Raw genomic sequence first — 27,126 nt, forward strand, 5'->3', positions numbered from 1 at the left:
AAAGGGTGTATGTATTGATTATTAAATTTATCAAAAGATACTTTTGAAGTTACTCTTGTATCTTTGAAATACAATAAAAAGTTAAACTGAAGTCAAGTTATTAAAAAAATAGAAAGCATTACCCTTGATTAGTTTTATCTCATACAAGACTTCCTTTGCCTTTACTTCCTTTAGACTTTTATTGTTAACTAAAGACTTCCTCCAGTTAACAATAGAAAAAATAATAATTTAAATCAGGGGTTCTGAACCGGTGGTACACAAGAGAAAAATAGGTGGTATGCAAAGAAGCAAAGTATTTTTAACTATTAAATTCAAAAATTAAAACATCCTGATTGAGTTTTTTTCTCTAACACTCGTAAATTTATGCGATCTGAGCTTTGTTCAAGAGTGGTGGTACTAAAGGTTTTCAATTTTTGTTTAGACAGTACACATTAGTCAAAAGGTTGAGAACCACTGATTTAAACCATATAAAATTAAAAAAGCATAAAAATAATAAAGAATTCTCTTTTTCATATCTAAGATAAAATAATAAAAGATCTTTAGCACATAACAAAGCAGCTGCCCAACCGGTATAGCGTTTAGCATCACTGCCATGCTGAAAGCCCGGGTTCGAATCCTGGAGAAAGCACATAGATGTTTGTAAATGCATAGTGCCTGCGTGGGATGGGGGCACTCTAAATATGCAGCAAGCCAAAAGTCCTCTCGAGAGGTTGTGGTAAGGGAAGAGGGTTGGGAGACCCTCAGACCTGTCCCCCAGTGTGCTCTCCATCAAAATTGGGGGCGGGGCTGAGCTAAATTGCACTGTCACTAGTAAGGTGCTCAAGCCTGTTGCCAATGACAGTCGTAAACTTGTGCTCCTTGCCACGAGGAATTTTGTCGACTAGAACTGACTATAGGTCAGACAAGTGAGCATTAGCAACAACAACATAACAAAGCATTCGGAAACACTTATGTAATGTTAAATTTCATTCCATGAAATTAATCTCCTTATAATTTGTTAGAACAGTGCCCTTTTTAAAAAATTTTTACAAAATAACTGTTATATAAACATTGCTATATAAATGTATGTAAAATATATTATTTCAGATATTTTATGATTATCTAAATGCCCATGAAGAAGTTGTAACTCATTGGCACCTTTACGAACCAGTGAAGATAATTTGCTTGTCAACCTTTAAAGTCTGTATGCATTGTTGTATTCCTAAATAATAATAAAGAAAAGCAATTTACAAGAAATGAGAAATTTCATAAAAAAAATCTATGTACTTTTATTTCTACAACTAGTGGATACTGTTCAGTGAAATAATGGTTAAAAAGAGTGCACAATCTACATGTACTTAAATATGCATGTGGTGTATATATTAGTGCGAAATACCAAAAATGGAGAATGTCGACATTCTCCAAATACATCGGTGAAAGATCTAATATTTGGTTATATTCTTATACATTCGGATCATCATCGGTTGTTGTTGCAATAAATGAGACTGTATAATATTAATCACATAATTAAGTAAGTTTATTATTGGTGTTATTTTCTTTTCTCATTCAGAATATACTGTTCATTTAACATTTAACAGTTTATTTACATGAACTGTTACTTAAGCTTTTTCCTATTTTGAAGAAACCTATGAGGGGTTTGGGTAATCAGAAAGTACTTTGCTTTGCTTTTAAATTTTTTCCCAGCTTATTCTAATATCAAGAAAATTACTTGATAGTCTTTCTAAAATAGACTTGCTCAAATTTAACACTCATATTTAGCTATACTTTATATAATTATAAATATAGAGGATAAATATTTTACCTCATATTCTTGAGAAAATTTTAAATTATCACTGGCTTTAAGCATCTCGATATGGTTGGCAAGCTCAGTGATTGGGATTGGAGGATGATTAATCATTGCTGGTGTCTGGTAGTTCATACGACGAATTTCCACAGGATCCGTTGGATGGCTAGGTAGTTCTCTCTCTGCTGTTGTCATCAAGAGCTTCATGGTAGTTTCACCTCCAGGTGTCTTTGCCATTTGTCGCCTTCTATAGAGTTCAGGGAAATTCCTGTAACAGTGTTGTCTGCATACTAAACATTACAGAAGAAACCAAAGCGAACCAAACGGACACCAGCAAAAAATAACAAAAAACTAAAAAATGCACAATAAAAAGGCAAAAAAATGATGCAAACTAAACAAAAAACAGCATGCAAACAGAATTAAAAAAAAGAAAAACTCAAAAGATAGTCAGCTATGATGAAACAAATGAAATAAAAATAACCTGCTGTAACTATGCGATAGCATGCATTTAAACTAAAGTAACTAGAATCTGATAGCACTTTTCTTAAATCTACTAGACCTCAGTTATCAATTATTATGATTAAATGAAGTCAAAATTTTAAGAGACTGTTCCGATTCAATTAATTTAATTTTTTTAAGCTTATTTATTCTTGCCTAAACTTCCATTACAGTTCTTTCTGTCTAAAACTATCAATCTCATCTTTAGGTCAAACACTACTTTAGTAAATTGATAACATTTAGAAAACAAGTGAATGATATATAAATCCTGAATATATATATCATAACCAGTGGGTATATTAATCCCCCCGTTTTCAACAGGTCAATAGCAAATTTATTTTTAAAAATGCATTTGCTATTCAAATTGAAATTTATAACATTTAGAGAACAAGTGAATGATATACAAATCCTGAGTATATATCATAAACAATGAATATGTTAATCCCCCTGTTTTCAACAGGTCAATAGCAAATTTATTTTAAAAAAATGCATTTGCTATTCAAATTGGAATTTATATTATCATTCAATTAATTCATTATGGAAAAAATGCACTAATTAATCAAAGTTAGGGGCGTTTTATGGTTTATAATTTTTTTAAAAGAAATTTATCAAATTCAAAACTTGATATTTGATCAAACAGTTTATATCAAAATTTCTAAATTTTGAACGAACTCGTATAGTTGTAGATAAAATGTGATTCAAATGCATGCTGAAAATAGTCCAAATTTTATATGTAAGCAATGCTTTTCAATACATAAAAAACTTGCAAGCAAAGAAAACAAGCAATTTAAGCAAAACTTAAAGTGTAATTTATGTTCATGCAATGACTATAAGCAGCATTATTTCACAAATGAAAAAAAGTAAAAAAAAACTAAAATCAAACTCATAACACAAAGTGAAACAATATTTTTTAATACAAAGCAAAATAAGAGCAACTCTCTTATGCATATACAATATTTTCCTTGCAGTATTTATTTTGCAAGTAGACATAATTATTATAATTTTTAATGTTTTAACACTTAACCTGCCATTTATTTCCAAACAAAATTTAAGCTACTGTTGGCAAGTAAACTAAGTTTCACAGTAATAAAATATGCATGCTTAATCACACATCAGATCTAAATTTATAGGATACTGAAGGGCTTGATTCAGAAATATTTGAAAATTTATTTTTTAAAGGCATTTTTGACAGATTTTTAATTTTTTAGTATATGTAGAATTAAAAAAAAAATGAGGGGAGAGAACTGAGCTAATATGAAATAAGGTAAATTATCACTTATATCCCTATCAATATACATTTGAAAACTTGTACTCATAAATTCTTGGTAAATAAAAAAGATAAAAAAAAAAAAAAAAACAGAAATTGTAAGATTATGTAGATATAAGAGCACTTGATAATGACTGTGATCGAGAAATTACAATAGTTAAAATTTGGCAGGTTAAATTTTAAAAACTTAACATTCATGAACAATTAACATAACATAGCACAGGTTCGTCAATAAAAATTATAAACATGTAAAAGTTAAGACTTTAGCTTCACTCTTCATATGATTCTTTTCTCTCTTATTTTTTAAAACTTAAGTTTCAAGTTTTCAATTGAAATGGCAATAAATTTATTGATTGCTCATTTTAACACAAACTCACCTTTTCATTAAGAAAATTCCGATAGCAAAAAAAGTCAGGAAAATCAGAGCTATAACAGGGACTATTATCCATATTATCTGAGCCTTGTTGTTGTCAATGTGTGACATATCAGGCTTATCAACTCCTCCAGTTTCGATGGGAGGGGTTGGGCCACGAACAGGTGTCATATCGAGGCTCAGTGGATCAGAGAAGGGACTACTAGTATATAGGCTCTGAAACAGGAAAAATATAAATTATATACACATATACTTAAATTTTAGGAATAACATGATACAATACAAAATAACCAGTTTCAATCAAATGTATATATATATATACATTTGATTGAAACTGTGAATATATATATAAACAGTTTACAATTTAATTTAACTAACATTATTATATATTAAGATTTTCAATAAAAGTAGAGATGATTCTTTATAAGTGCTTGTTTCAGGTACTTATATAAGTACTACACAATTCCCATTATAGAATATAAGAAGACAGGAAGAGTACAGTATATTAACACTTTATGCTTTAGACACTAGAACAGAAATAATTATTACATATACAAAGAGAATCTTTTTCATAAGATTAATTATGATGTACTGAAAATTGCGAAAAGTATGCAATATGCACGTGAATCCAGATATTATCAGCTGTTGTGGGAACAGTTTCAGACCGATTTGTTCTACAGGGAAATGAGTTGCAAGGCTGTCTCGAGGCATGAGCAGTATTAAATTGATTTTTCACAATTTACATTAACACCATTCTGAATACTTATCAAATCTTCTCACATACTCTCAATCCTTTTTTTAATTAATTTCATTATTTGAAAATTGAGACAGGAAAATTCTGAGTAATTTCATTTCTGAAGAACCCAGTTACAGTAAGAATGTATAAGAATACATAGTAATATCAACATTACAATTGATGGACATTGAGCTGATATCTGAAGGTAAGTTGGGCATATCATGCAGACTGCCAGCTCAGTTACTTTGTAAATCTCCAAGGGCATCTCACATGAATGAATTTTGAGCACAGTTCCCATAAGGAACATTGGAAGAACAAAGGAGAAGGGGGTAAATAAAAGTCACGGATTTTGAAAAACTGAACACATTAGCAGTAGGCAAAGGCTACAATAAACTGGAATGTAAATAATACAAGTAATGTGAAATCACATGTTTGGAAATTTCCTTAAGTATGAGAACACTTGCCGAAAGCATAACAAAGATGTCACACAAAATATGTTTCAAATAATTAATGTGAGTGAAAATAAAATGGATAAAAAACTAATACAAAATTCCAAATCCCGTGAATAAATTGAATAAAAATAATAATAATCAACGGAATATAATTTGTCAATAAAGTACTCCTCAGAAAGAAAAATTACGTTTGCGAACATTGTTTTAATTTTCAGAATCTAGCATTAAAATGTTAAGATGAAAATACACAAGAAAATGTGGTAATTTTTTCTTAAACTGCATTATATTAAGCTCCCCAATTATTGGATTGTCATGACTACATATATTCATGAATGTTGTCCACGTTTTCCAATATTTATAAATCTGAGGAATCCTACACTTAAAAAAAATCATCTCATATAGCAGTTCCCATGATGACAAAATTCAAAATTCATATGTGTCTGCTGCCCAGATTGCAATCTAAACATTGATACTAAGCAGTTAAGTTGACAAGAGGTATGCTCTGATGTAATACATGCAATAACTTTCCCCAAAATGTCTCTACTTGATGACCCATGTGAAAGAAATTTAATGATCTGCACTTTGCAATTTTATGAGAAGGGATCAGTGACACTTAACTTTGCCAATTCAGCTAAAATCTACTATTTATTTATGAATATGTCTGACCTGATTAGGAATATAGGCCCTAATGTTAAATGATATATCAGGTATAGACCGGAAAGATAACAATTGCCAAATAATATATTCCATAAACTCAAAACTTTTTGAACAAAACATTACAGAAAACACTAACATAAATGTAGCCTGTTGTTATATACAGTTTTTACAAGTTTAAAAATATTTAGTGCACTCTGTAAAAGGAAAGGTTTATCACAATATTTTATTTAATGTGAAATGCTAACTTACTAGTTAGAATAATCGTTCACTATGACAACATTGTCATTAAGAAATACGGAATTATGAAAGTAATTTTGCATTATGTAACACTAACGCTGACATAAAAATTACAAATATAATAAAATACAGAGACACACATATACAGCCAAAAGTTTCTAGTCTAATGTACTTTTAAATGAAACAGAAAAAAGTTTTAAAAGTTTATTTTTCAACATGACCTCTTGTACTTACACACATTTCACATAATTTAAAGTGGAACTCTACACCCTTGAAAAAGTAATCTTAAGGTTTGCACTCAAAATATTCCAAAATGTTTTTTTTTTAAGTCATTATCATCATTAAATCACTTTTCTATTAAGGTCAAATTAAATTTAATTTGGGGAACAGATAATAATTACTTGGAATTAAATCAGGGCTTAAGATCAGTCCCCTTAAACTCACCGCCCTGTTTTTGAATTTCTGAAATAAGACAGAGTATCATCCACAGAGACTTTGTGTAAAAAGGGCAAAACAGTTGTTTTAGATAGAATCAAACTTGCTGCCATCTCCTAGATTTTTATTCTTCTACCACTCGATATTTCATCCTGGATGCGAATATTTTCTGATGCCAATGCATCCAATGACCGACCATCATGAATTATCTTCAATGGATCCTCAGCATATGTAAAACTGTTTCATCAATTCTGTCACTGTTGAATAGAATGGAGATGAAACACCAACTACATGATCCAAGCATTGCTTTATTTCTTTGGGATTAAAATCTTTATTCAAAAATTTAGTCATGGAATGATACTCAAATTTAAACTTTTCAGAACAAGACCAACATCAATTCATTCAGTAAATAAATACAAGAAGAAGGGGGGGGAAAACCTGCAAGCGGTTCCTCTAACTAAACATTTAAAATTATTCATTTAGTATTGCCTAACAATTATTTTAAACATAGAGACAGGAACTTTTGGATCTACATATGTATTTAAAAAAAGAAAATCACATTTATCTTTCCATTTTGAATCAGAGAATATAAACCCTCTCAGCAACCAATTCAAGCTAAATATTTTATTTTATACTAAATATAAATATAAATATTTTTAGCTTTAATTTCAAAAACTTTTTTTGGGGTAAAAAAATATTTGTATACATGCATACATATGATACATTTATAAATATAATATCGCACAGGATTAAAAAAAAAAAAAAAAAAAAAAAAAAAAAAAAAAGGGTAACATTTTATCTTCTTTCTGAAGCAATTTAATCTTCTAATGTCTGTGCATACTTTTTCAATATTACCATATATAACTTAAATTATATCAAGAAAAAGTTAATTCAACTCTTAATAAAAATATAAATTCCTACCTTTTGTGGCGTATCGACAACTGCTCTGACAAATATGCTGTATTTTTGATCATGATGGAGCCTACGGTTCAGAAAACCTCCATACATTTTGCCATCACCCAAAGGAAATATTTCGGGCATTGAACGATGTAAAAATTTTGCTGCAATATACGGGCCTATTTGTTCTGATGGTGTAGAAGAAAGCTAGAATGTACAAGAAAGTAAATTAATATAATGCAATTAAAACTAATTAACAAAAGAATATCAAGAACCAGAAAGTCAAAGTGATTTTATTCCAGACGTATCTCTACTAAAATACTAATTCATTAAAATTACTAAATAATTCGAGGACATAGTGAGTTCAATACGAAAGAAGCATATAACTACTAAGAAGAATATAACTATTTTCTTCCTTTAAAAAAAAAAAAAAAAAAAGAAAAAAAATTGCGAATTTTAAAGGAAAATTATTTTGTTTATAAAAGTCAGAATACACAAATTCTGTTTGTGATGAGTAAAAGTTACATTTGTAATATTTTGTTTATGATGTTGGAAGTCTGGTAAAAAAATTACTTTATATAAGATCCCCAGAATTCTTTATGCAGGCAATGAATTCTTTAGGTTACATGCATTGATAGCTTGTAGCAGTGTTTCAATAATTTGACACCTGAATTAGTAACGTGAATAGACAGGTACAACCAATAGCAGTGGAAGGCTTTAGAGTGTCTCAAAGCCTTGTTTCCAGACAATAGAATATGTTTTTGGAAATTGGAAATGTTTGGTGAAGATAACATGCTTCACATTATTCTTTACATAATAATAGCATTAAGCATTCAGTTACAGTCAAAATTCTTTAATCCGGACCTCAAAGCTACAAACTTTCTGCGCACGCGTAAACGAAAAATGCGTCTACGCATGCGCATACCTTTACCCATATGCATATGTGCTCACGCATGCACGTTTAATGTATAACGGATGGTAAAATTATCTAATTATCTATTTCAGTTAATGTTGCAGATTGCATTGTTCCTTAATCTTCTAATTGGATCCGGCTTATTATTTTTTGAAGACGGTTAGGGCAGTTTTATAAAAGTAAGCTTGAACTTTCGATTATGTCAAAAAGAATTCCTGATTCTGGAGCTGCCACAGGATCTACAAAGCAAAAGCATGTTTCGATGTAAATCAAACAAAAAGTGGAATTGCTGCAAAAAATGGATAAAGGCATATCCTTTGTTTCTCTAACCATTCTGAAATCTGTTTATCAATTTGATGCTGCTCTGCGGGGAGGGGGGGGGGGGCGGTCATGGAGCGCAATGAACTGGAAGTTGATCTGTGAGCACTATCCTTATCTTCAGCGCAGATGTTTTTATTTTATTCGGCTTATAATTCCTTACTAAATGTAGTATTTCATCTCGATGTACTCCGTCTTTGATTTAAATCAAATTTCTCATCATTATAAATATCACGAATACACATCAAATAGTTTTCTGGTTGCAATTTTCTAATTTCGACTATGCGTAACGTACGCTTTACGCATGCACGTGGTGAAAGAAATGTTTGATAAAGTAAATAAATAAATATTAAGCTTTTTTTTTGTAAATTTTGATACCCTTTAGATTATAATTGCTCTTTATTTCATAAATTACGGTTTCATATTTTTAATTTTATAATTTCTGCATGCCATCTTACCAGAGTTAAACTGATGATCTATCCAGATAATCCGGAATCGCCAAAGTCCCGACAAGTCCGGATTAAAAACTTCTGACTGTATCTATTTATTTATTTTATTGAAAGCCATGATTTTTTTGCACTGCTGCTAATGTTAATTAAAATAAATAAAATTCAATAAATACATAAATATTAAGAAGAATACTGAATACACAAACTATTTTTATATGGCACATCAATTTTTTATTCATATCTATTGCTATCAATTGCGAATTTCCATGCCATTTTGCAGAAAGAAACGAAAATTATGTTAAGAAAATGTCATGACTAAGTTTGATTTTCTAAGGCACATTCATCAAATTTCTAGAGCACACAAAAACAAACCTCATCAATAGTAAATTCTCCAGGATCCTTAACAGCTTCTTCAGTTGGTACGACAACTAAGAAATAATGACTAATAGGACCATACTCTTCTGATGCTTTAGGCAATATCACAGTAATTTCCCACCCATTTTTTACTCCAAATGAATCAGGTTTAACCATAGGTTTTGGTGCTAAATAACAAAGAAAAATATTTTAAAATATAGCCATATATATATATATATTAAAAGAACTACCATGTGAGTTTATTTTGTCAGTCCTAAGAACAACTAAATATTTTTCCACATATAATAATTTATTGTTCTGAAAGAAATTTTAAAATTCTGTTGTAAAGAAGGAAGTTGAAGGACAAGTTAACAATACATTGATTGTGGAAGAAGAACTGAGATAATATATTAAGCATTAAAAAAAAAAAAAAAAAAAAAAAGATTAATTACAAATTCTTCAAAAATGCCAAATAGCTGTTCTGAGTGCAAAATTGCTCACCCATTAGTTTAATAACTTTTCAAATATTAAAAAGAAAAATTTTACATAATATGCATTTTAACTAGTTTGATATAATATACAATTAGTCACGATGGTGTAAAACTAGTTTTACATAAAAAAATATGATTTTTTAGTTAGTATTACTTGGTTCTTAAATATGGTATCTTATTATAATATTAATTAGTGCTAATTAGTTTTATAGAAATAATAATTTTGTCATATAACTTAAACAAATTTTTATTTATATGTTTCCATTATGATATAGTGGTTGCCTAAAAGATAGTGATATAGTATTATATGATATAGTGTTTGGGTTTGTGGATTTCGAGTGATTGATGGCAACACTTGATAAAGAATAAAAACATAATTTATTCATCAGTATTACACAGGAAAGTTCCAAAGACGCATTACAATCGTCAAAAAACTATGACAAAATGAAACAATCAGCAACACAGCCTTCAGGTTAAAGAGTGAAGACAACTTGCCATGAAGAACAGCTCTTGATTGCTCTCAGAACTCAATACACTACTAATTAACTCATTATACTAATTGCAATATTGCGTACATGCAGGGTATTTATAATTTTTGACCTGCCTTTGAGACTATTCTCGAGAGAAACAGTACGAATTTGTTGTAGAATGTTCTCACTCCAACTATGGCATATTGCCAATTTTGTCACCAAATCTGACAACCCTGCATTTCCTTGTCACTTTGTGGCAACCCTAACCCCACTTTGTTTGGAAGCTATCTTACTGCAGATGGGCATTTTGTAACAATACCATTCTTCTATCAGAATCAGCTCCAGCTCATTAAAGGATGTTGAGGGAGTAACAGTTTTAAATAACTTAATAGTCATTAAGATGGTTCAATAGTATTTAAATCTGATGGTCATGCAGCCAGGAAACAAACATAATTTTATCTTCAGGTTCTTTGAATTACGACAGTACAATCTGATTTCAGTAAATGGGAGTATTACTATTTTAGAAGATGTAATTACCCAAAAGAAAGACTGTCTGTGCTGTTTGAATGCATACAGTGATTTAAAATGAATATATAGTCAATGATATTTATTTTTCTTATAAAAAGATAGGTAGACCTGCTACATATCATAACATAACTACCCAAAGAATAATTAAATAGCTACCATTTTTTACTGCAGAAAGGCCGCCCAACTATTATAACATTGCTGACTGCTGTGCTGAAGGGCCTGAGTTTGAATCCAGTAGAAGGCATGGATGTTTGTAAATGTATAGTGTCTGTGTGGGATGGGGGCACTTTAAATATGCAGCAAGCCAAAAGTCCTCTCGAGAGGTTGGTGGTAAGGGAAGAGAGGTGGGAGACCCCCAGACCTATTCCCCGGTGAGCTTTCCATCAAAATTGGGGAGGGGGGAGAACAGAGCTAAATCGCACTGTCACTTGTAAGGTGCTCAAGGCTGTTGCCAACAACAAGTGTATTTTGTGCTCCTTGCCACAAGGAATTTAATTCGCTTATGTTGACTATAGATCGGACAAATGAGCATTAATCAACAACAACTGCAGAAAGTTGATAGTCTGGATCATTAGGTTCTGCTGATGTTCTCTAAACATAAACTTGTCCTCAAGTGGGAAGTAATATAAAGGTTGATGGAAATAGTATTACTCCTCTACGTAATGCAACACATTTTTTGTTTTTGGTATACAAGAACCTAGATTTGCAATGACTCTGAGATATCAAAAGTTTACAGTTTATGACTTATAGAATGATTTCTTAATATGATCAAAATAACAGAAACAAGTATCATAATAAGAAGTATATATAACAACATTTATTCTGCATACCAGCCATAGCAGTGGTCACAGTTATTTTTGCAGGAGGTCTGAAGGTTTCATCCATAGGAATCGCAGTGATATTCACTTGATAGCTAGTAAAAGGCATCAGATTATCTACCGAATATTCTGTGACATCTGCTTCAACAAATACTGTATGAGTAGGAATAGGAAGCTTTTGAAGATTTCCCTGGCTGTCATAAAATTCTTTGTGGGCTCCATATGATATCTGTAAATTAAAAATTAATTATTGACCTTCCACTAAATTACAAATCCTGTGACAGCATTATTGGCAAAATGCAATTCTATGTTCCCCTGTATTCATTAAGAGGAAAACAACAACAACAACAACAATAAAAAAACTAGGATAAATAGCGAAAAATAAATGCAAAAGCTTAAAAAAATAAAAACGTAATAATAAGACAACTGATCTCGGCCAGACAAAATAATTTTTTTTTTTAACAATACAGCATTCTTGCTGAAATATTATAAAAATAATGGGTGAAATAAATGGAAACATTTAAATTCTAATACATTTTCATTTATTATGAGTATAATGAATTTTAATAAGCTATACAGTTTTTGTATAAATACAACCCATATCACACGAGCTTTTAAACTTATTTTCTATACATCAGATTACAGAAAATTCGAGCTTAGATTGAAATAGGTTTCATAAGAAAATTGAATATATTTCCTGGAAATCTGATATATATTCTTCTTCAAGCAGCAAAACATCTGATCACATATTATTTTATTAGTACCTGAAGAGGATTCCCCTAAAATGAGCATAACTTTATAAAATCAGAATGAGTTTACAGCAGAACTTTACCTAATTTAAAATTTTAAATAAACATATATCACACTGATAAATAACACTTTTCAATAGACAATGTATTTGCATTAAACATATGTATTTAATACTTATTTTAAATATGCCGATAATTTAAATACTATATGATAATATTACTGAAAGATGTAAAAATTAAAAAAAACTAAGCAACTAATTCATATATATCTTTAAGAAAGAAGAAGTAATATATCAAATATTTAAACTGAAGTTCATTGTACAATGAACTGATTAGTTATGAAAAAGGATTTATTTACTCAAATAATTTCCTAACTTACAAGTTATAAAATACATGATTAATTACCTTATACTTTATAGGATCAAGTTTCGATGGTCTACGCCATGACAGAGACATACTGTGAGTTGTCACATCTTGGGCTCTGAGTTGAGTTGGAACATCTACGCATTTAAAAAATTAAATTAAAGTATAATATTAAAGCAAATAAAGGAATTTAGCATAAGCAAGTAAAATTTGAGACCAGTTACAAGTTATATAAGAATAAAATTCACTATGGAAAATAGCAAGTATCAGTTATTGAACATTAAAAATTTAAAATCGATAAGATAAGCAAATTCATTTACTTCAAAACTTCAAACATTAAAATAGTTTAGAAATCAGATATCAAATATAATTATACTGGTGCTGATTAAAACTCCATATGCTAAGCTTTCTTGAAAACCCACACATAATGTAAACAGAGGTGCCATGGTTAGAGATGACCTTAATATTCATGGACACAAGTTTCACTTCAGACAGACAGTATAAAATAATAAAGATTCTAAAACTATGGCCATGACTGCTTTCTCACAAGTAAGCAGCAGTTTGTGTATGTCAGATATTAAATTAAAAAAGATAACATGTAATTTTAAAAAATTATGTGCTGACATAGCACGTAATAAAAATTACATTGTAGGATTCTCCACTGTGTAATTCTAAGTTACAGCTAAAAGTGAAGAATCTTAAGAACTAGTAAGTGAATAACCACTTGAGTTCGTGAGACAATGAATAAACTTGAAAATGGTTAAAAGACCCTTTATTATTCAAATAAGATTTAACAGAACTGCGTCTTGGAGCTGTACAATAAAGCCGACACTTTAAGAAACTAAGAATTAAACTAAACTAATCTTAACTAGATATAGCTGAGGCTATCAAAATTCTAACAGAGGTGGCCCCTTAACGCTAATTGACTGCGAAGCTATCAAGGACCTAAAGTACGGCCGAGTGTAATAATAGGTTATGAGAGAGTAGCCTAAAAAGGCGGATGCATGCAGCCAGAATATCTAGTATCGCTCTCTCTAAGAGAGTAGAACTTCGCGGTTAAATACCACTCTTCCTCATTAGCATTCAGACGTGATTCTAAAACTATGGCCAGAAGTGGTAAGTTTAAATTAAGAAGCAATAGGAAAGAGAGTTTAACTCAAAATTTAACTGTTAATAAAATTAACATAATTCTTACAATGTGCTGACACCTTGGAGACCTACCAAACTTATGGATTTACACTTCAAATATAAAGTAACACATAGATGTTTCCTGCTGCAGTGTCTTTATGGAGCCAGGAGCTTAAAATTTGTTGACTTTGATTAGTTGACCTTAAAGACAAAGGACTGCACGAGATTTTAAGATTACTGTAGGGTATTCTTAAAAAAAGTAGAATGAAATGAGGCTAAACTATATGGTCAACTCTAATATGCAAAGACCTATATGTATAACCAACAGGTACACCTTTCAATTCAATCACGACAATTATGAGACCACTGTGAACTCTGACATCGGATTAGCAAAAACAATATTTTGTCTTACTCGCTGCATTCTTTGACTCTGTTAGTGAATTACTAACATTTCAATGAAAGAGCAGTTATAATGTTCAAGGTTAAAGTTGCAAATGTGTTGAAATTTTAGAAACCGTTAGCCAGATAATGAACATATAAGTTCTACAGCAAAGCTTTTATTTATTATACATTCAAGTACCACTTATAGAAATATGTACTAAATATGATTAAGCGTGATCAATAGAAATATCATTCTACAAGCTAAAGACAGCAACAGACTTGCCCAGAAGATTACCATCTTTTGACAAAGAAATACTGGAAACTCAGCAAGCATAATACTCTCTACTGAAGTAAAGGGAAGACAAAAATTTACTGCTTAAAAGGACTAACAATGTAAATGAGAAGAATAATTTTTTAGCCATGCTATTAATTTTATTACATAATCATCATCAACAACAACAACAAAATAAAAAAAAAAAAAAAAAAAAAAAAAAAGAGTTTCAAATTCTAAATAAAATTTATAAACAATTCCATTAGTTTTTCTTATTAAAATCACTCTTATAATTCTTGTTTTTCAAATAATTTCATGAGTTTTAAATTCTAATTCAAAATTCACGAATAATTCATTAAATTTTTCTGATTTGAAATGTTCTGATACATAGTAATTCTATCAATAAAATGGTTAATTAACCATTTTTGCCTTAAACTCTAGTCTTTAATTCTTTTAGGAAGAAAATGATTAAAATCAGAAAATACAAAATATAATACGTTATCAAAATTTTAATGTCTCATAATGTATTTAGTAATATGTGCACTTCCCTTTTAACAGAATTATGGGTCATTAAGCAAACCAGGGCATTGCAGCCCTTATGACAACTACTCATAGAAATAGATCAATGTCTGGAGGGCTCCCTCTGTTTATTGAACCCCTGACAAGTGCCCAACAAGACCATGTATTTTGATGGCCTTGAATATGTGCCTAATTTTTACTATTTTCTTAACTTGTAAGTCTCAGATTACAAAGTTTTGAATTTCAAAATCATTCATTACAATACCGAATCAGCTAGATAACCAAATATACAAATTTCTAGACAGTTTCAAGCTCATATATTGATAACTGACCTGTAGGAGCTACTCGAACTGTAATTAATTCAGACAAGCGACCTAAGTCTTGGCGTGTCCTGGCGGCTACTCGAATAGCATACATTGCATGACTATCTAGACCAGTCAATTCTGCTGACCATGTCAATGGAACACTTTTATTACTCCACTGATCCAAATCTTCAACAGGACTTTGGATGTATAAAACCTTTAAAATGGAAAGAGTTAGCAATCAAAAAGACAGGAAATTATTTACACACACACATATATATATGAATTATATCTATGCAAAAAATTACATTTTGAAACAAAGCAATATTTTGCAGTTTGAATTATTGTGTAATAAAAATGGGAAATGTACAAATATTTGCAAAAGTTTTATCTCCATTGCATATTAATTTGAAGTTTTCAGATTTAAAGTTCTTCGAGAAATTAATCTGACAAGGAGAACAATATGAATTTATTAAAGACTAAGTAAATAGCTTTAAAGAAATAAACATGATTAATTTAAATCTGTGATCTTCAAACTTTGTTGAATATGAAAACACTTCAAATTATTAATTTTCTTTTGTGGAACTCCTAAAACTAAAGATTTCATGGAAACACTAAAATAATATTTAGTGGAAAATCTAGAACCTAAGTAAATAAAGACTAAGTAAATAGCTTTAAAGAAATAAACATGATTAATTTAAATCTGTGATCTTCAAACTTTGTTGAATATGAAAACACTTCAAATTATTAATTTTCTTTTGTGGAACTCCTAAAACTAAAGATTTCATGGAAACACTAAAATAATATTTAGTGGAAAATCTAGAACCATAACTTTTTTTTTTTTTTTTTTTTTAAATTCCTAAAACTACAGCCTTTTGGGAACATCTAAAACTATAATTTTTGTGAAACATCTAAACACATAATTTTCCTTGAACCCTCATTATAAATTTTAATAGAACTATTTTTGTGGAACTCATAAACTATAATTTTTGCAAAATTTCTAAAATTATGATTTTTTGAGGAACCTCTGACTATATATATTTGTGTGTGTGCAATCACCACTATCCAGAGAAAAATTAATTTTTAAACAGCATTAAAAATATATGCTTGTTACTTGTATTTTATGAAAAAAAAAAAACATTTAATTTATATTTTTAGTTACAGAAATAGTTATTTCATATTATCTTAGATAACAATAAAAATGTTTTCCATATGATGATCAAAATTTCTCTTGAAATCTGATTTTGACTTGCAGAATCCCTAAAGTTCCATGAAACAGTTTGTAGACCTGTTCTCAGTTAGATCTAAATCTAACAGACAAAATTATAACAAATGAAATAAATAGAATTAATATAAGCATAATAATTGATTGTAATAAATGGAAAAACTAAATTTATATTATTATGGATAGCAAGAAAAAGATAATGCAGTTTAATGGGCAATGGCACAGATTCCCTTTCTTCAGAATTAAAAATTTTGACATCCCCTCTCTCATGGACAGCTGAATGTATGCTGTTGTCCAAAGAAATGTATCAAGAAACTTTTTACAGTAAGTAATTAAATCTGGATTTTAGTAATAACAAACATTAAGGTTTTACCTTGCTACTATATTCTTTCTAGATAAAGTATACGCACAATTGCGTTGAAATATTTTTCAGTATTCACCTGACAAGTCTCTAAAGTAGAATTATAGCAGTTTATTCCTATTAGATAAACAATTATACCTCATATCCAAGAATATCTAGAAAATATGGCACTTGGTCCCACCATACTTCCACCGACTGATCAGATGTAGCTACAGCTTGAACATTAGTTGGAGCAGGAGGCACATCTCCAGGAGTTTGAACAGTCATTCTAGGGCTCCATGGACCAGGACCTTTTGAGGTGTGAGCACAGACTTGGAAACTGTATTCAGTGTTTTCATCCAAACTACTAAAATTAAATTAAAAAAAAAAAAAAAATTGCATTGCGTTTAAGGTTTTTCAAGCACAAAATGAACAGATATCTTCACACAGGGGAAGACAATTACTTTGACACTCATACAAAATAAAATATAGATAAAATAAAATGATGAAAAGAATTGTGAATGTCATACACATTCATACTTGAACTTTAATCAAGCAAATTAACTTAGTTTATACTCTCTTCTATTTGATAAAGTATACTTTTTTCTTACTCAAAGAGATTCCACAAGAAGTGATTTTATTTTGTCTTGAATAATCATTAGAATGAAGAGATGATAATAAAATTTTGAGATAGAAGAAGATTACATATTATGACTATAACTCTTAGACACTGGCTGTTGTAATTTATCCAGAGAACAGTCAAATTATTGCCAATGACAACTCTGTTTTGCTACCTCTAATAGTTAAATAATATTATGAATTTTAATAAAAAATTTTTAGGCATTTTAATTAGCTGAATCTTAGCAAATTATATGCATCTTTCTGTTTTCTCTATTTTCCTTTAGTGGCAGTTTTAATTTTGTACTCTTCTTCCTGCAATTTCCACCTCAAGATACACAGATATCACATGCCAGGATGGCATCTCATTTCTGTATGGCTCAATCTTCAGCAGAAGAAATTTCATTGCGGCCTTTACATTAAGTGATGAAAGTAGCATTATTTCTTAATGAATGCATTTTCTCATGGGAATGCATCTTTTTACAGTATAAAAGATACCCTTAAATTTTCCCCATGTTTTTAAACTAGTAGTTGTAAATAGATCAACAGTGCCAGGCCAGGTAAGGAAAACATAGCATATTTACTAGATACTATTAATTTAATCAAAACTAACCATAAACATTTATGATTTGTTTAATTAAATAACTTTTATCTTAGAATTTAGAAATAAGCCAATACTTTCAAATAATTGCAAAAGCACTGCAAAAAAGTTCATAACAATTTCCAAATATATTCTCTTGTTATTGCATAATTAATTGAAACTCATCATGTGTTTATTATTTTTACTTCCTTGTACGAAGTAAAAAGGAAGTATTGCAATCGTGAAAATTTTGAGGCAGCATATTTCAGCGAAAATATCCATTTTGACCACTATCGAATGCAATTTAACAATATTTTTGCATGACATCTGTATGTAAGGACAGAATAAAAGACTCTTTTCCTCCAAAAAATTTATAAAACAGCTTTAAAATGAATTCTAAAGAGAATTTTTCATGGCGTCTGTATGTATGTATCTTGCATAACTCTAAAACAAGTAGCCTCAGACTGTTGAAATTTTGTATATAGGACTGCTATATACAAAATTTCAACAAAATACGAGGTGCACTCCACATGATAGATGTGCACCTCGTATTTTGGTTACAATCAGCCGCACCAAACATATATAAATATATTTATATATATATCCACTCTGTTACCCGGCTCAGTGATCTCAGTTTCTTTACTCTTATATGTTTGTAAATTGTGTATTTTTTGCTTTAAAATGATTGAATTATGTTGTTCTTATCTTCTGGTTATGATTTTTATGCCTTTAGGAAATCTGAAAGCAATATTTGTACAATTATAAACAATTTAAAAGCTTTTTTAAGTGCAGTTAAGCCTAATTTTTAAATAGATTAAAGTTTGTTTATCAGTAATCATGACAATTAAAATCAGCTTATGCTACTTGAAGCAAGTGATAACATTACGAATGACATGAAAAATACTGTGCTTAATATAGCAATTGTCTTTAAGGCAAAGTACCTGAACACCATCCGAGTTTCATTTGTAGTCTTTTCAATAACTGAGCCATCAGATGTCTTATGAAATTTTATACTGTACTGGGTTATTCGACCATTTCTAAATTGAGGTGGGGGAGGGTTCCAAGTGATTACAACTCCTGTAGGGCTTTGCAGACGACGAGACAAGTTTTGTGGAGGTGCAGTAGGCACTAAAGACAAACAGGAGAAAAAACAAAATTATGCCATATGAAAAAACATTAAAACCAATAAAATTAAAGAACTTAATACCAATAATTCATTCAGTCCATGAGTATAATTTTCTTTACATTCAGAATAAAAACATACTGAGAAACAGCAAATTTATTTTCAAATGCAATTTTTTCATGCAGTTAAAAAAAAAAGCTTTCACATTAATTAAATACAGAATTATGTATCTGAATGAAAAATTTCATTTCAGTTATTATTAAGTCTCAATAAACTGGTATTTTTTTACACAATCAGTTTATTAAAAGACAATAATCAATAATTTCGGTTTTTGATATTAAACATTTTCCACAAAAGATGTAATTTTTTATGGATATAGTTTTTGCTGATTTTGAATTTAACTGAATACCCTACGAAGAAAGAAGAAAGGGCATACAGAAAATTTTTTCTATTATTAGGTATGTAGCAATCAAGCTGTCCAGATGGTGTAGACTAATTGAGATGGCCTTGGCCAGTAGTAGGCTGTAGTGCCTCAGAAGAAGAAGAAATCGAGCTAATTACAGCATAAACTTGAGGGCTTAATTAGAAATAATTTAACCTAAAATGATTATAGTTTTTTAGCTGAATTTACTGTATGTCTTACATCATTTATTTTATGTTTAAAAAAAAGTCTAGAAGTCATTATGGGGCAGGGGTAGATCTTAGAAAAAACATAGTTAAGATATCTAATGAAACTCATTAAAAGAGTAAAAAATGCTATGTATCCAATATTTGTACCACCTCTATCAATTAACATATTTTCTATTATATATTTGTTATCAATTACATAATCAGACAAATTATCCAAACATAACCAGTAGGGTGTTTCATTTTCCCAAAAGTGTGATTTTTCATTACTTTGCTTATGTCTCAGTGATGTTAAAAATATGTATGCTAAATTTAAAAAAAGATTGGATAATATTTAGAGGTTTCACAAATTAATCTCTCTTATCTCAAACTAGTGAAATTTCTAATACTGAAGTGCTTTTGTACTAATTGGCTTCCCTATGTATTTCTTTCCCTGGCCACAATGTTTAAAAAATTCCTGTATCTCCAGCTGCTGTTTACCAAGCTCAGGCATCTATAGCATTAAAATGGCAAAGAAAATCGAAGCATCACTTTTTAAAAATCCTCCTCATTTGGTGCTGCATTGGGATAATAAATGTTGATAAGTATACTTTTCAGAAGTTTCAAAGTCTGCACGCTTCACTTGATACATCATAACAATGCTGGATACAAAAAGATTCAAGGCTTTCTAGGACAACAATGAATGAAAATGATTAACTACATCTAAAATATCTTAAAAGACAGAAGTCATCTAAGAGAAGACTAGAAACAGTTACCACAACTCTCACTCCTGTACCTAGGAGGTTGGTCTCAAAACAACTTCAGTTTCAGGGTCCCAAGGGCTCTACAACAAGTAAGTTGGATGACAAAGTCAATATATGCACTTAAAACTGTCCTCTTCACTAAACAATCGAATATTCCTCAATAAAATTGAAAGGAATAAAACAGGTTGCAGATTTTGTCAGCTTTATATATGTTCTCTTTTGGTATGAGGTAACCGTAAGTCGATGGGCTCTAAAGAATGATTTGGATTATGCTACAGCTTCAGAGCACTTACCCATATACTGATGTCAAAAAAGTGCTCTCACAGTTACTAAGAGATACCTTTGGTATCTGTCAAACATAGGATTGGCATTTTTGGATGAAAATATTACTTACAGTAATAAGAAAAATATGACTAAAAATTTAAAAATCAAACCTGCAAAGGAAAAGGAAATGAAACAATTAGAGGGTAAAAACTAATTTTTTAAGGAAAAGACCTAAGCCATTTTATTACTAACAAAACAATGATGTTCTCTGAATTGTTGGGATTCATGACATGATAGAATACTGCAGTGATTCTTTAAAAAGCCATGTATATGCTGTTAAGGTCAATGATACCACAGAAATATGAATTGTTCTGATAAAAAAGTTTAACAAATCAGTCAGAGACAAATAACAAAAAAGAATTCTTGTTAAGGGTAGTTGAGCATTACAGAAAAGTTTTCGCCAAGTGAACAAAAGAAAGGATTGCATCATTTAGAGTTGATTAATATAACACATGTTCTGCCAATCCTACCAACAAACCTTGCCATACCTTTGCCTAATAAAAGTAATTAACATTAAAAAATCATATTTTCTGCCTCCTTTTACAAAAACTGAACAAAGTACCTATCTTCTTGAAATTTGGAATACATACCTTTTATATCATTGAGACTCAAGGAGTATAAAAGTAATTAACATTGTAAAATCACATTTTTTGCCTACTTTTACAAAACTGATCAAAGTATGAAACCTCTAAATATTATCCAATCATCCTGAAATTTGGCATATATATCTTTTATATCACTGAGACATAGAGAGTAAGGAAAGTCTGCAAAAAATTTACATTTTATTTTTTGCCTTGTAAAATGAAACACTGTAATGACCAAACATAATGAATTTGGATTTGAAGATTTTTCAAAATAAAAATTTTATCATCTCTGTAATAAAATAAATGATAGTACTATTTTCACTTATTTGTTTCAACTTTCTTTAAATCCTTAAGGTCAACTTCACCTTCAGTTCAGAAATAAATAGGTACTATAATATGTACAAATATTATGAACCAAATACTATAACTACATGAATTTGTATGCAAATATTCAAAGAATATAGAAAATACAGGTATAAATAATACAGGTGATACAAACTTTTTACAAAAGATAAGAATTTATTTAAAGAAGTAATAGTTCAAGTTATGTTTCATCTATTCCTTTAAAAAAAATCTGTAACAAATAAACGCAGAAGGATTTATATTTACTCAGGCTATGGTAGCAGGTATATTTTGTTGTTTAATATAATAAAAAATATGCATTTTAAAATTAACATAAAATATTAATAACACTAGTTTCAGCTTCATGGAACAGTAAAAATGTCTTGGGACAAAATTTAAATAAAATACCTTACCTCCTTCTGGAGTATCCAGGTATGCATAAGCTTCTTGACCCCATCCACGACCATTTTTTCCTGATAAATAAAATTCATAACGAGCTCCTCGTTCTGAAACAAAGAAATGCAATACTATTAAAAAAAAAAAAAAAAAGAATAATTTAAAATTACAGTTAATCTATGGATCATGGAACATAAATAGAAGCATTTAGGGCCAGAAAGCAAATGAAGTTTCCTCACAATAATCGGAAATGAAAGCTTCAGAAACGAAGTGGTATAAACTTGCATTACTTTTCTATTTGATTTGTAAATATTCTATTTCATCTGTTTTATAACTTTTCTCATAAAATAATAAGTGCAGAACAGGTACAATTAACTTTTGCACATTATGTTGCTGAATTGTAAATAATTCCTTCCTTCACAACACCTAGATACTTGTACGTATCCTCTATACATATATATTTATGTACGTATATATATGAAATATTCAAAAAAGATGGTCTGATCTTTGCTTCCTTTGATCATACATATGTACTTGTAAATGTTTTCAAAGGTAGATAATTTTAGGGAAACAGCTTTAGTACTGAGGATAATTAGAGTCTGTACGTACAAAATCTAACTTTTATCTGTGTTTTTCACAGAGCAAAATACCCAATTACTATAACTATTGCAAAGTGAAGCATACCTTTACATGTACAATTTTTGGAACTATCAGCAATTTATAATTTCATATGGTCAGCTGCAAAATTAATACCAAGCGCTGTTTAATCCAACACTGAAGTGATAATTATCAAAATGAGTAAATTTTGCTTTGTAATAGCTCCCTAATTTTGGATGTTGCATGTGGTTTTGAATTTCTTTTGTCGATAAGTACTAAAACATCATCTAAGACAAAAAATTCTTTCAAAAACTTCAGTTTTGCACACAAAGGTATTCAACATTTTTGACTAGCTTATTAATTTTTGCCTAGCATAATGAATATTTTAATAATTAAAGTTTCAATCTACTTATAAAAAATTAGATTTCAGGGAAAAAGCCTTATAATTATAATTTCTTGAATGAATAATATGATAATATTGATAAAAATGATCTAAAAGAATGTAAATATAATTACTCATACTACATATACATTTTTTGTAGCTGGAAACATACAAATACAGTTTGACAGTAAAACATCTATTGTAATGCTTATTTTACCTTATATTCATATATTTAAACATATAAATGCATGTCGTTTTGATAAATAACCTGATTCTTATCATAACCTGATTCTTTTAAACAATATTAAGATATTGTCTTCAAGTGAACTTCAATTATAACATATATTTAATTTTTTTCACCATATGCAAGTATATTTCTTCTTATCCAGTCTCACTTTAATTGTGCATATTCCCATCAAGAATATTTCCCATGAATCAGATTCCTATTTCTAAACCTAACAAAAAGGACAGTGCATTGTACACAATGCATTACTTCATTCAGAAATAAAGTTTAATACCAGTCCTCCTATCAATCTATAAAAATGATGGGTTTTATTCTTTGGTAGAAACAAGCAAATGTTAACTGTTGATATATCTAGTGTTAACAACAAAGCCCTAATCAGAGTTCTGAAATCTTCTGAGCTTCAGTTAATGCTCCCTGTCTCTGCCATTTGTATTGTAGCTGCATCATGAATTAATATCTTTAATTTAAATGATGAATCAAACAAGAGGAACTGGAATGTGCTAACAATTGAAATTAAAGGTTTATATTGAATGCATATATATATGTACATTTTTAACCTCATGTACAATGCATAAATATTATTTCATATGCATTTTGCATTACATAGCCATTAATTTATCTAGCCCTGTTTGATCTCCAGTTGTGATGATTTGTACCATGTGGCACATCCCATAAAAAGTTAGTTGCGTTACAGAATGGCAATTGAGCAAACACATCAAGATCTCAGGCATCTTACGTCTAATGATATATTGCATCGTACCTACCAAGTGGCAGAAAACCAGTAAACTGTAACATGTATCTGGCAGATGGGAAAAAAAGCCTGCACATATTAAATGTAAACAAATGTATAGTAAAACAAATTGTGGTAATACGACACAGCTCAATCTGTTAGTACAAGCCCTAAGATTCAAACTCATAGAAGCTGTTTAATCAGGAGTCTATTTCAGTTTATTCTAACATTAGCAACAGAGATAGATATTTCATCTATTTTGTTCCCTACATTAATAAAGTAAAATAAATCATTTAGTAATATTTCTTAGATTTAAGAAAGAAAAAATAAAAACAATTTAAACAAAATAATAAAATACCATATAATCTCCTTAAAAACGTCAAATGTTAATATTTTTCCCCTAGACAAATGCTAATTATTTTGAAATCCAGTAATTCTAAAATGAAAAATAATGAAAAATTACCTAAATTAGGTATCTGATGGACTTGGTCTGATGGATTTATCTCTCGCTCTATCATTTCCTGTGTATCTGATCGACCATAACGCAGCTTATAACTCATAAGTTGACCATAAGTATCAGTGGGGCGTGACCACTGCACTTGAGCAACAAGACTTGGTTCTTCTTGAATGAGCTGTGCAGTTAATTCTGGACGTGTTGGCACTAGATGTAAAAAGGATCCAGAATTAATCTCAACTTAAATATAAATTAATTTAAATTGAAATTCTTAGAACAACATTAAAAAATATATTTTACACATATCTAATATTCTATAAAGAAATAAAAAACACTTTTATTGATGTTACAATACTACACACACACACACACACACACACACACACAAAAAAAAAAAAAAAAAAAAAAAAAAAAAAAAAAAAAGAGCATCAAATTTATTGCAAAACATTGATTTTAAAATTACATTTGGAATAAAAATTTGCAATGAGTATCAGATGCATTAGCTCATTCAAATACTGATCTTTCGCACTGGGTGACAAAAATATGGTACTTTTCTGTTATTGGGGAACCAGATTCAGAAATCGTGAATATATGTATGCGTGAATATATGTATGGATGTATGTGTTCATATATGCATGTATGTGTGTGTGTATGCACATGCACATATACACACATACTTACATACACATGTGTCTTCTGTTATTGAGACTGAATTCATAAGAATACCAGAAATACTTTTATAAGCCTAATAATTTATATACTTCAGATTACAAATGAAAAACTATTTGATGCAATGTTTTAAATAGTAATTAACTAAAAACTGTAAAAAGCATGTCAAAATTTCTCATGCAAAAAATACCTTTACAATTATCATAAAGTAATTTCATAATAATATTTATGTACCTAAAATTATAATTTTTTAAAGGATATCCTAGTTGAGTTAAATGCTTATACGTGTGACAAAATTTGTCATATACTGTCAACAAAGTTCCTGTGTTATGTATATAATTTATAGTACTTTAATTTAGTTTGCTTTTATTTAGTGTTATAATAATCAGGTATTTTTTCTTGCCTCTCCCAACATTCCTAGTTATTATACAAGATTGATTTTTCAAATTATGTTCCCAATTTAAACAGTTTGAAATATGTAAGACATGCTTTGATGAACTTATGAAGATTAAGCGATGATTAATACTTAACAACTTTGCTTCATTCTGCTTAAAACAAAATCAAAGTTCAAAGAAAAGATTTTCAATTCAGTGATGTAAGACTGAGGGAAAAGATTAAACCTATTCATAACATTTTGAAAGAAATTCTTAGATTAATTATGAAGTTTTTAACCTTGTTAAACAATGAATGTCAGCAGTAACTTTTCAGATATTTAATAAGAATTAAAAGAAAAAAATGAATGCTTAAAATATTTAATTGCGCATTTTAGCCTTGGCTAAATCACTAATATTATTTTAGTGAACCAATCAGAGTTTCAAGTTAGTCAACACTGACCAGCTAGACCATGCTTAAAGAGTGAAACTGCTTCTGTACTGCTCACTTGATTCGTCACTGTGGTTTGTACTATGTCTAGGTATTGACAAGGCATTAATATATCTATGTATATGTCTTGATTCATCACTGTCATTTGTAATATGTCTAGGTATTGCATGGCATTATTTCATGCAAAAGTAGTACTATTTGTTTTTATTAATTTACATTTAATGTGCACATTACTAAACCAGAACTTTTTACAATTTCATCCATTTAAAAAAAAGATGCATTTGAAAGTAGCATCACCCCTAAATAAATGCTATGAAAGTTATTTTCTAACCTATTCAGCACTGTGATCTAACATTGTGAGATGAAATTAAAGTACATTATGCTGCATAGTCTACATACACTACACTGTATACAGTTTATTTGGGAATGTTTTTTAGGAAGTACTGTCAAGGAAATATTAAAACTTTCTACTAGTTCAAAACAATGTTATGAAGGTCATGCTGAAATTTCTGAGATACACATAGGTTTTTAAAGTTATGCTTATGAAATTTTAGGAGTGTTCAAAGTAGTCTCCTCCAGCATTGATGCACTTCTGTAGGTGACTTTGCTAATAATTAAATGCCTCAAGCCATTCATGTTTTGGAGCCAATGAAAAAAATGCATTTATAGCTTCATTAGCCTCATCTTTGGAATGAAAATGACATCCATGCAAGTCCTTTATTAAATTAAAAAATAGCCAAAAGTCACACATAGCTAGATCAGGTAAATAGGACGGATATTCCACCACTTTTATGTTTTCGTTCAATAAGAAGATGCAAGAACAAAACTCCGCCCTCTCAGCTTGATGGCTTTGATCAGTCCTGTACTTCTGAAGAAAATGGCATACATTACTTTTTTCATGGGTTCTTTTATCTTTGTAGGCATGGGATCATCTTTG

At 29.7% G+C, this 27,126-nt stretch overlaps 1 protein-coding gene across 16 annotated transcripts in view; it reads right to left on the bottom strand.

Moving 5' to 3' along the window:
- Positions 1-27,126, bottom strand: part of LOC118184279 (tyrosine-protein phosphatase Lar-like) — a 732,937-nt gene that overhangs the window by 36,097 nt on the left and 669,714 nt on the right. For 8 of the 16 annotated variants that reach the window (XM_085819916.1, XM_085819919.1, XM_085819915.1 and 5 more), the window contains 11 exons: positions 24,708-24,905; positions 22,309-22,401; positions 19,094-19,280; positions 17,114-17,321; positions 15,420-15,606; positions 12,831-12,925; positions 11,689-11,905; positions 9,388-9,557; positions 7,360-7,542; positions 3,926-4,137; positions 1,802-2,066 (listed from right to left, as the gene is read on the bottom strand). In XM_085819916.1, coding sequence (XP_085676042.1) covers positions 1,802-2,066; positions 3,926-4,137; positions 7,360-7,542; positions 9,388-9,557; positions 11,689-11,905; positions 12,831-12,925; positions 15,420-15,606; positions 17,114-17,321; positions 19,094-19,280; positions 22,309-22,401; positions 24,708-24,905 — 2,015 coding nt within the window. The remainder of the gene's footprint in view (positions 1-1,801; positions 2,067-3,925; positions 4,138-7,359; positions 7,543-9,387; positions 9,558-11,688; positions 11,906-12,830; positions 12,926-15,419; positions 15,607-17,113; positions 17,322-19,093; positions 19,281-22,308; positions 22,402-24,707; positions 24,906-27,126) is intronic. The other 8 variants (XM_085819931.1, XM_085819925.1, XM_085819930.1 and 5 more) reach the window with 3 other exon arrangements.

Source organism: Stegodyphus dumicola, chromosome 7 (genome assembly GCF_044657685.1).
Source record: "Stegodyphus dumicola isolate Sdum_Otavi_A_Nest chromosome 7, ASM4465768v1".
NCBI lineage: Eukaryota > Metazoa > Arthropoda > Arachnida > Araneae > Eresidae > Stegodyphus > Stegodyphus dumicola.